The sequence below is a fragment of the Sitodiplosis mosellana genome, unplaced genomic scaffold (genome assembly GCF_009176505.1).
Source record: "Sitodiplosis mosellana isolate CC-2019 unplaced genomic scaffold, AAFC_SMos_1.0 Smas_scaffold_6170, whole genome shotgun sequence".
Taxonomy (NCBI): Eukaryota; Metazoa; Arthropoda; class Insecta; order Diptera; family Cecidomyiidae; genus Sitodiplosis; species Sitodiplosis mosellana.
In genome coordinates, this window is record NW_022601411.1 from 394,714 (window position 1) to 406,621 (window position 11,908).

Here is an 11,908-nt window from a genome sequence, read left to right on the forward strand (position 1 = left end):
TTTTCGAGTGTCATCGGATCGACAGTGCAGAGAAACAGATCGTTGTTCTTGCTTCATTTTTCCCCATTCTCTCTCTCTCTCTCTCTCTCTCTCTCTCCACTTTCTTAAGTTGCAAGGAAAGTGGCTGCTACTACTTAAGACGTCAACAGATATCGATCTCAATTGCAAGGATATTCTCTTTCTCTCTGTGTGTATTTACAGGAAAACCACGATGACAGCACATTTTTTTTCCCGTTTCTCCATTTCAGTTTTTACCATTGCTTTCCGTTTCACACTTTATTTCACTGATCCCAAACACACCAATAAACGATAAATGCAGAGCTTCCCTCTCTCTCTCTCTCTCTCTCTCTCTCGATGCTGTGGAGTTGGGAAAGTTTAAATACCGGATTTAACTCTGTCGAATGCTTTTGCCACGTAATTTCATTTTAAGACGCTTCGGTTGCCATGATTTAGGTGCAAAACATTTACCGATTTATGTGTGTGTGTGTTGCTGCAAAAAAAAAGAAATCTTTCTGAAAGATGCGGGAAGAGAAAAAAGTCGGAATCGAGTAAACAACAACCCGTTATTGGCTAATTAAGTAATAAATGCATACTTTATTCGGTGTATATTCTTGAAATCATTACAATTTGTTGTTGTGTGTTGATGTTTCTTTGTTTGAGTATGTGGTATGTGTTACAATCCAATTCGGTCTACATTTAAGTATGTGTCTATAAATACGCGCGTGTTTGATTGTGTCTTTGTGCCGAGGCAATTACTCAATTACATTTATTTTTCTCTCTTCTAGCTGTGTGTATTTTCTGCGTGTGATTGTGTGATTTTACTCATTCTCTAATTAAGAAGTAATATTTTGTTATGTAATATAGCTAAAGACAATTGTTTTGTTGTGTGTTGTTGTTATTTTTTAATGCAAATACTTAAAATTTGTGTTTGTGTCCTATTTTCAATGAACTTTTACAATTGCATTTAAATCTATCGATAATTTCCATTAAAATATCGTTTGGCTTCATAGTTATTTTTTTCGTCTTTTTTTAAAACTCCTTTACATGCAATATGTAGAGCCGATTGTTTTATCTTTTCATTGAAATCGATGCTATCCATTGTTTTTTTTTATATCTAATACATTCCTAAAAAAAAATCGCCTGTGGCCAATCTTTTGCATCCGAATGGATATCTCCCGGTCAGACATTTATAAATATCTTGTTTTTTTTTTGTTTTTTTTTATCTGATCTTAGGTGCATGATCACTATTCGAATTATCAAATTACATTTAAGTGTTATTTAGTTTACTCATTTTGATATGGATAAGTATGCATTGCATTTTCTAGATTCATATTTTTAGATAAGGTTTTTTTGCTTCTGTTTTTGTTTTTGTCGCGACTCTCGTGTTGCATAGAACAGAACGAAAATGTTTGAAACACAAAACGTTCGTTTTGAAGGAATCTTTCACATTAATTCCGACGAATTTGGGGCTACTGAAACAATTGCATTGTTTTTTCGTTTGCAGTTGATGAAAAGTAGTTAGTGCATTGATGAAAACTCTTTTCTTATCTCTTCTCTAGTAAAGAAGTTTTCTTATCTCTTCTCATTTGCGAATTGTTTCTCCCCAACCAGGTCTTTCCTCAATATTCTGATTTTTCCCGTTTGAAATGGCGCTTTTTCATAATCTGAAAAGATGACATAGGTGTTGACTCAGCACTGCTGAGTTTGTGATCTTAAAATTGCTGCATTTTTCATCAGGCGACTCGATTCTCTTCAGAAGAGACAAGTGCTTTTGCCCTAACCGAAAAGCATTTCGCTTTGAAGTTTGAAACTTTTTTTCGAAGAAAAGCGAAAAAACTTTTTTTCAAAGAATTCCGAATTAAATGAAAATGACAGAAATCAAATCGAGAATGATAAAATTAACGACTTTTTGTCCTATTCAAATATTTAAAGTTTTGCTTCGAAATTCAAATATCTGACGGTTTTTGAGCAATGGTTTTGCCTGCTTTACTCGATTTGAAAGTGTCAGTCAAAAATGTGTTCCACTGCATGCCGTATCAAATCAAAACCGTGTACGTTCCACGTGTAAAAAGATAATCATAAGTGGTTGTTTCAGCTGGTTGAAGGAAGATATCGGATTAGAAAGTCATTGGCTTTCATCGTCGCGAGTATCAAAGTCTATGTTAATTAGAATGCATGTGCACCGTGCAATACACAGGCAACTTAACAGATTTGCACAGTGTACCTGTGCATCCATAAATTTGCGAAGCCGAAACAACAACAGAATACGAGATGATGCATCTCTGTTGCATTTTAACGCTGAAAACCCTTCATGTCGCTTTTTTTTCTCGATCAGAACAATAATCGGAGTGCGTTAAATGTATCGAAAAAATGCATCGGGAATCTAATTCTAATAAAATACGTTGAATATATTGTACTCGAATCCAATACAGCGAAAGAGAGACAGAGATTATAATTATGATTATGTTTATAGTGAAAATTACGAATGAAAATGGATGGTGGTTGTGTCATTTAAGTTTCTCTTTGGCTAATTGATATTTTCGTCATTATCGTCATTATCGTCATCGTCATTATCATTATCATTCAAGTGAAATGGGTTTAAAATCTATGATTTTCCTCAATCGATTTATTCATATTTATAACATTAGCGAATATTTACTAAAAGCTATTCAAATATCCGATTCAATAGAATTGTTACGATATTTGTATGGGCCACACGAAATGGAACGTCATTTCATCATCACGCATGTGTCCTTGTCCATTTGCATGGTGAATTCAGAAGCACATCAAGTCCATCATCCATTTTTTTTTCTTGCTTTAAATGTTTGTTTTGTTTTAATTGAAATGTTATTCTATTTTTCTAACGAGAGACACTTTCCACGGGCAATGGAGATTATTGTTGCTGCTACTCTCTCTCTCTCTCTTTAAAATGTTTTGGACAAGCTTTTCATTTCTCCCTTTCCCTCTTTGAGATTTGGGAAAATCAACCACGACTAATCATTCGAAACGACAGAGCAGAATTTTTCCTAATTATTTTGCTTGTTACGTCTAAATCTCTAAATCTATTTCAAATTGATGTATATTTTAATTATTATTCTCTAGATATGAATAAGAGTAATACTAATAGAAAAAAAAAACTGGAGGAATATTTATTACTTTCTTTTCAAGATAAAAACTTGCATTAACATTCACGCTGGAGCTATCTCTAGACGCCAATTGCAACTAATACAAATGTGCAATTATGTGCACGATTCAATTTCGATTTAACTTTTTCTAAAAAAAAAACAATGCTCCTCATCATTTTTTGCTTACATATGCTGTCATTTATCGTTTTGCAGCATCCGGTTTTGCATTGCGGTTTGTCATCAGCATCATTAGCGGCAACCGATGCCCTTAATCACGTTTCAATGAATGTGAAAATGGACCCAGATCCGGTATATGCGTTGAATCATACAAGGACATCTTCAAGCGTTTACACTTTGCACGACGATTCTTAAACCAAAATTGCACATTCTTACTCTCGAGCCGAGGGAATTTTTGCCTATTTATTGCGGATGAAATAAACAAATAAAGTTCAAGTATTAGATTCATTGAATTTTCAAAATATTTCTTGAAATTATATGGAAAAACACGTTTTTTTATGTGCATAATGATAAAGAAAGAAAAAAAAAGGTCCAAAACCTTACCTGTATGGCATGCGATTCAAGTCTTCGGTGTATTTGAGAATGAGATTATGCGATGGATGTGTGTTCATGGCGAACCATTGTTCCAATTTGGGTACTTCGGTGACTGGATCGATGAATGTTCGATTGCGTTTACGTCGTTCGTCATTGCTAAGATTGAGTCCGCAAACGCCGCTCTGGCCAAGTGCATTTGGGCTGGTGTTGGGCAAAAGTGTGCCCGGCACAGCGCCCTGTCCAATTTGCGGTATATAATGGCTCATGTACATGATTGAGTGTGAAAACATTGAATTGGGCAGAATTGGAAATGATGGTGATGATGGGCGATACTCATCCATTGGATTAACATCGGACTCTTCCATGTCTAAATCCTCTTCGGATTGTGGTGAATCTTTGATTGAATTGTGTCGTTGTGATTTATCCGATACATTATCCGCATTGTTTGAGTCGTCCAAACGATTTTGTGCCATTGCCCCGTCCGATGACCGTGGATCACTGTACCGATCACCGCGTATCAATTCATTGTGCCCGTTGTTATTGTTGTTAATCGCATTTCGAATGTTATTGTTATTCTGCAGCGGTGATCGAATCGGGAAATCCGGTTCGGATTTTATTTGATTCTCTTCAGCCGATGATGTCGATCGACGACGTTCGTGCGTTGTCAACGACAATGGCAATTGTGGCGATGCAGCACGATCAAGATCTTCGTCCATATCATCGGAATGCTGTGACATATTATCCATATCGTCCGATTTTATACTCTGCGGACTCTTCATGTATTCACTGTTATGAGCGTGCAATGTGTCTGCGTTGAGAGCGGAAGAGAAAATTATTTGTGATTTTTTGACTACGAATTCAGGTTTTTTTGCAATGAAAATTATATTTTGAATTTTCATATGCATTGAACTCTCCGAAAGGTAACTTTCATCACCCTCCCTCATCGGGGACTCCCAATCAATTATTACAATCACCAATGTCTTTTGAATCTTCAAAGAAAAGAAAAAAAAACTATCGAAAAACTCACCAGTCTGATTGGTGCCCGTAAATCCATTACCGATACCTTGCCCCCGTAGTTCGGCTCGTTTTTGTGCGGCGCGTGCATTTTTAAACCAATACACCACATTATTCACATCCAATGGCTTACGACCGCGTCGCGAATCCAACGAATTCAATTGCAATACGTACGATTGAATTTGTTGGCGCGATGGATGTGGATTCTCTTGGAACCATCGTTGTAATTTTGGTAATTCCATTTCCGGATCGAAGCTGGTCCGCATGCGAGTCTTTTGATTGGAATACTGTGAATGAACGGTTTGCAGTGCTGGATGAACAATAAAATTGTTATGATGATGCGGTGGCTGGTGTAAATTTGTTTTATGATTATCCAGCAACGATTCACGGCTCGTGTGCATATTACGATTGCTAAGCATTTGAAAATCGGCCGCTGTTTGCAAGTCAACATTGGCCTTTTGTGCGTTTATAAATGGAAGCAATTTTTGTGTGGCCGCACTGGTTTGCGGTGCCAATTGATTATTCCACCATTGATCGAATGCACGGCACGTCTCCTCCGATATTTCATTTGCATATGGAAACGGTCCTTGGTAATTCGTTCGACAGATTTGCGATAGGGTTATCTGTGGATGAATTCGAAAGGGGATAGAAAACGATAAATTAGATAAATGAAAACGACTCGTTCGTTTGTCCAGAGAGGAAACAGTGACGAACTTTGTTTGTAGAATGGAAATTTCATTTCAAACGAGTAACAAACATAAAGCTCAAAAGAAGAAAAGACCGTCACTCACCTCATCTAGCGGGCATCCGGCCGACCGTAGAACGGCATGCGATTGTAGGATTAGTAATTTGAGGAGTTTGTCTTTGATTTCGGTGAATGAGGATGGTTTGGTGCGCAATATCACGATGCGCAACGTAACAACGGATGTTAATTCACCAAGAATATCGCCGACCGACACCAATGGATTATCGGAAATCTTTTCCATTGGCAATGGTTTCCAGTTTTTAATGATGATGGATCCACGTGCCGTTGCCGCTATATCCGATGAATAGCCCAATCGTTGTAATGCCGTGCCGAGGATATCGGCAAATGGTGTTACCGCTGGTACAATAACATAGCTATCGGTTTCGATGTTTGGTCTACGCTTCCATGGATTGCGATTTTCCATGCACAACGATGCTTGCATTGAACTTATCGATTCAACTATACAATGTAACGGCAACGATTTCACTGTGAAGCGAAGAGAAGAGAAAAGAGGCGATGGCAAAAAATTACAAAAGAGAATTTATATATATATATGTGGAATGGACATTTTTCATTATATTATTACCGCTCTGATAATTTTAATCCTACAACTGATTATTATTTGTTTGTTTTAAAATTAGATGGCATTTGTGGACCAAACAATAATGTGGAAATAAAAAAAAAAAAAACAAAATAATTTCGAGTGCAACTGGGAAACATTCACATACACACACGCTTGATCACTCGCTCGCACACCGATTTAAATTTGTATTAACGCAAATAATATTTATTAACAGAATATTCAATTATTAGAATTAAATATGAACATTGAGGCAGCTTATTAAATAATTCAATTTTGGTAATGAACGATGAGTTTTTTTTTTCATTCTCGAAGAATTTAACAACTCATCGAGTTTTGTGCATTTGGGTTGGAGAGGTCGGTATGGTTGAATGGATGCCGAGGTGCCAGAGTGTCGGGATGCACGGATGCAGGGAGGTAGTGAAAGAATCAGAACCATCGAAAAATGTGAATATTCGTCAACAGATTTTAAAACCGCAACAACATAAAGTGATTCAATCAATGAGCCGCCATGAATTATAAACCAATCATCAGCTAACAGCAAAAGCGCTTTTAACATCAATTATTTTTGTGGCTGGATTTGGCCCATTTAATGACCAAAATGCAAAGCGTTCATCCAACCCGATGCTCTATCTCTCTTTAGCTGCAATACTTTTTATCTCTCTCTCACTCAAGCTGGTGCTGTCACACTCTCTTTTCAATTTTAGCTTTCTCATCTTGTCTCTCACATTCTCTTTGCCAATGTTAGTTTTCTATCTCTCTCTTACACCCTAACACCCTCTCCCCCTTTTCTTCCGTTATCTCTGTCCATTCAATGAAATATGAACATCAAAGAGCGCGATAGCCAAATGGGCTTAGTTTCGATTACCTTCTCAAATCATATTGAATATATATAATGAAGACGAATCCATACGAAAAAAAAATATATCCCTGAATAGTTTTCAACTGTGAAGCACCCAACACGATCCAAAAAAAATATGAAGAGAAAAAAAAACACGCATTCATTTTTGCCACACGAATATGGGAATTTAAAGTGATCATTTTAATTAAATAACATAATTATATTATATTGATAATAGATTTAATAATCGGCCGAGTGGTTGGTGGTTGATGTACAGTGTACACACACACACGCGCACGCTGCAGCCACTGTGGTGTTGATAAATATTTCACACAATGGAAAATATTAGAGTTGGCTATTGTTACGTCACTTGTAAGCGACTAATGCACTAGTTGCAAATTACGTTTCAATTTTCCCATTACGTGGCCAGGGTGTAAGAGCGCGAAAAAAGCGAACACAGAGAAGTAAAAAATGAGTGAATATGAGCAGTTGAAATCAAAGGAATGTGTTGAAGTACTGTGTGGCTTTGAGCTGGTGGATGTCATTAGCCGTTTTATGCGTTGGTTGGAGAGTTGATGGTATGTGTTATGGGGTGGGCGCAACAACAGCAATGCCATAAACCAATAAAATATTATACTAATCGAAATGAGGTAAAGTAGATAAGTATGGAATTTCATATTTTAATTGGTATTGCTGGGAATTTATGTCTTCCGCGCAGCGGAATTCTCCACCATCGCAACCGTTTTTTTTTTTTGGACGTGCGAGTGTTATGCGATCCAACTTTACCATATATCTTTTAAAGCATATATATCATATTAGCCCAAACGTAGGTAAGTCGAGGATTATCATAATTCTGTTATGACTTTCTGCACTGATGATTCCTTCGGCACAATTTCCTCAAGTTTGTAGGTTTTCAGTTTAGACAAACACAATCATAACAAACAGCGTGGCAAATCGAAAATCAAGTGAAGAGAGAAAAAAAAAAACAACAAAAACAATGTGCTTCATGCAATGAATAACGTTCATTTACTCTGACTGACTGACTTTTTATTTTTCAAAAACACATTTTGTTTGCTTTATTTTTCTTCACATGTCGCACACAATTTCCACGTAACATTCATTCGATTCAAACACACATTTTGTTTTGCTATTTATTTAATCATATTAAAATTCAAGCCGACACATTGTCTCATTAAAATTCCATTTCCTTCAGCAGCAACACCAACAAGTCGCTACTGGTTTTTGCCAACTGAAATTCCACTGTCACACTTCATTTTTGTTTTGTTGTTGTCAGTTTTTCGACACTATCTTTGACCGTTTTGCATAATTAATAAAAAAAATTCGAATTCATTTCGATTGGGTACTGATCGAGGAAATGATTTTCAATGAAGTACACCCAAATAAAACTGTTTTTTGGTTATTTTACGTTGGATGTATCAATATTTTATTTTTATTTTTTCAATATTCTTGTTGAAAACAAGCATCGGTTCGGATATAGAAATATGCAAGATAAATATGCAAAGCATAGACGCGTACGGACGACCGTGCGACAAACGTATCAACGGGCGTTCGTGCATTGCGAGACGCGCGCGTACGTGTATGAATACAGTGTACAGCAAACAACGATGGCTCTGGTGATACGTTCGTCGCACGGTCGTCCGTATGCGTCTATGCTTTGCATATTTATACAGTATAGAACATCTAGGTAAACATATTTCTATGTCCGAACCGATGCATGGTTGAAAAAAGGAATAACTCGAAATTTCGATCGAATTTTGGGCCGAAAATCACCGTTGACTTCCATTTTCTATTCAAAATCCAAAGAAAAGGACAAGAAAAAGAGATAGAACATGAAGTGCCTTTTAAATGTGCAATATTTACGAAGTTATCGTTTTGCTCAATGAAATTGTAATTTTCATTTCGCATAGTTTCCGTTTTGCCTGAACTTCTAAATTATGAACCTCGGACTTGAATCAATATCAGTGTATCATTTATTCGCTCATTTCGGCACGTGATTTAATCCATCGGACATGAACATTCTGATTAATTGCCATTGGAGTGAGTTTTGACCGGTGGAGAAATGCTAATGTGATTCGTTTTCTGAAAGATTTTGTCTAGGATTTTGTTGCCAAAACTTAATGTTTTACCCTAATCTTCAATGCTTGTTGGCATTCTTGGAATGGACCGAATGCGACCACTTTCGGTTTCGGATCAATCGTAATACCCCTGAAGTTATGCAAATAGACGGAACCGGTCGTAACATTGGAGTTAACAATAATTACAATTGTAAATTGATTGATACTGCTTTGGTGGAAATTTGGTTTTTTCGTTTGTGCTCCTTTGGTGGCACCTTTCTTAATGGTACTTCAGTGGTGCACTTTCGATGTAATGTCAAATTAATGGTCAAACTGATTTCTTCGAATCGAATGTTGGAGCAAAAAGGGAATGTGATCGGTTATTCCAAGTGTTATGTTGATGCGATTTTGTTGTTTATTAAAAATAAGAATCTTGTAACCAAACAACAGCAAGGTGGTTGGAGGAAAGAAGGTGGTTGGAGGAGAAAAAAAGCGAAACTGAATTGAAAGATGAGATAAATCGAATTATAGGGACTGTGTGCAATGCTGTGGCTGTTCGCCACACATTTTCTAAGTTTTCTTTTTGTGGCCGATGCTGTGTTGCTTGTCCTGTCTCTGGTAAGAACATCTATATATCGAAATAAACCTAAATCCCAAGAATTAAGTATAAATACAAAATCGGTTTTACATAGATACTGAATGTGTGTGTGTGTGTGTGCTTGTGTCGCGCTGACAAATAGATACGGATACACCGAATCGCATATCTTCGTACTAATGGCTAACACATAAACTATTCATAATAAATCCTTTATCAAGCGTGCATTTCATTTGTTCGCACATGTTGCCATCATCGTCATCGTATCGAATTGGAAAAATATTGGGAAATCTTCACTTTCTCTCTCTCTCTCTCTCTCTCTCTCTCTCTCTCTTGTCTAGCGTCTCTGTAGCTAACGTTCTCTCTCTTGCTCATTCATTCATCCGCTGCTGCCTCTTTCTCTTACAAAGAGTTGAACCGGTGGCAAAAATGTACAAACGGATTTAATATTTCGCCAAGTGAAGGGTATTGAGCTCACACACATACTCCGCACATCGCATATATATCACACTCAACTTCATTTCTGCATTATTTGACGAAATGTATATCTTACACGAATCTAATTCAAAAGGTATATTAAGTTTAAAGGATTTAAACAGATTTCTTTATTTGTGTCGTCATTTCGGTGAAGGAGCGTTCCGGAGAGCGAGAGTTTTTGCTCGGTTTGGTAAATCGGTGTGTGTGTGTGCCTGTGTGGCAAAAACCGAAACTACAGCATTGAGCAACACAGTAAATCCATAGACTAATGGAAGTTTCCTTAATGAAGGTAACAATATTAATTTTTTTTCTTCCATCGTTCATTCTTCGTAGTCGTCGTCGTCGTCATCGTCTTCATCATCTGCTTTAAATAAATCTCAGTGCTTGAAATATGGTGCAAAACTATCGAAACAGAATAAAACCGGTCGCTTGAAGAGTTTTGTCCCCGAAATCTTTCCAATCCATACATAAGAATTTTCGTATCAAAGAATTACGGTTCGGTTCGAGTAGTTGTGTGAGTGTGTGTCAGTTTTTTTTCTTCTAATTTTCCGGACGAAAATAAATCTGCTGTGAATTTGCATGCGACCACATACACACAGAGACTCCGTGGTAATATCCCATTCACATGAAATTTTTTGTTCATCTGGATCAAGCGCAAAATGACTGCGCTATGAAATGTGCACATTCAACTGGTGAACAAATGGATTTTCATGCAACGTGAAACATCGGTCGATGAAGATGAAGATCCACATAACAACAAACATTGATCTAGTTTTAGGCAAAAGGAGGATTGAGATGACTGGAGTGAGAGAAAGAGAGAGAGAGTGAGAGAGCGTGTTAGCTGAGCAAGTGAGCGAAAACCGGAGAAAGAATCACATGAAAACGGAAAATCCGAATGTCCGAGAGTTTGGAATGTCTTATAGAAAGTGCTTGAATTATGGAGTATTCAAATTCTAACAGGATTAAAGGCAGTCGGGCAGATTTATTTTCCGAAAAGTAGCCTTTTTGTATGTGTGTGTATGTATTAGACACTATTCGGACAGATAAAATTATCGAATTCACCTTACCCATCCTCTTCAACCGCATATATATATATATACACACATACACACACTCACAAAGCGCATCAACAGCGAATCGAAGCAGAGAAAATGACATTGTGCCTCGAATCAAAGAGAAACAAAGAATGGGAAGATACCGAACGGAACACGTATAATTCACACGTAAATCACATGGTGTTGCATATTCCGGATCAAGATGATTCCGACGACAATGGTTCTCATAACGTATCACATGCAGCCTAAAAAAAACACGAATCCTTTTGGATTTTCTTTTTTTGCCCATTGTGTAAGCATTTTGTTCATTGCGCAATTATAAACTGCCGCCACTGACGCTCGTTATCTCTTTTTTCTTCTCTCCCTCTTTCATCCATTTGGAAACTCTTCATTTTCTTTGAGGATTGGAGCTAACGGTGCTACCAATGCAGCCATTGCTATAGCAGCAATCTCAATCAACGCTCTCTATTAGAAGATCCATTTTGTTTTCACTCACTCTCCAAAATCGGCACAAAAATAATAATAATCGGGCGAGACCGACCAGATTAAGCCAATCGCAAAATTGGAACGCAATTCAAAATAATACAATAGATTTGGTCATGTACAAATCCAAATACAATCTGTAAAATGTACGCTTTAGCAACATGATTCATTGTGCTGCTGCTGCTGCTGCTGCTGTTGTTGGCATTCAGGTGGAGAGGTTTATTTTGATCCAGCTTATGAGCCGAATCAAAGGATTTCACAACTATACCTGAAATTATATTAAATTTGAATCTACACACACACACTCACACTTCTCTCGCTCTCTCTCTCTCTCTCTCTCTCTCTCTCTCTCTCTCTCTCTCTCTC

The 11,908-nt window shown here is 37.1% G+C and overlaps 1 protein-coding gene across 2 annotated transcripts in view; it reads right to left on the reverse strand.

The window, feature by feature from the left end:
- Positions 1–877: 877 nt before the first annotated feature.
- LOC129575845 (uncharacterized) overlaps positions 878–11,908 on the reverse strand; it is a 68,372-nt gene continuing 57,341 nt past the window's right edge. For both annotated transcript variants that reach the window (XM_055459977.1, XM_055459976.1), the window contains 4 exons: positions 5,483–5,922; positions 4,705–5,314; positions 3,687–4,485; positions 878–3,541 (listed from right to left, as the gene is read on the reverse strand). In XM_055459977.1, coding sequence (XP_055315952.1) covers positions 3,394–3,541; positions 3,687–4,485; positions 4,705–5,314; positions 5,483–5,922 — 1,997 coding nt within the window. In that variant the 3' untranslated portion in view covers positions 878–3,393. The remainder of the gene's footprint in view (positions 3,542–3,686; positions 4,486–4,704; positions 5,315–5,482; positions 5,923–11,908) is intronic.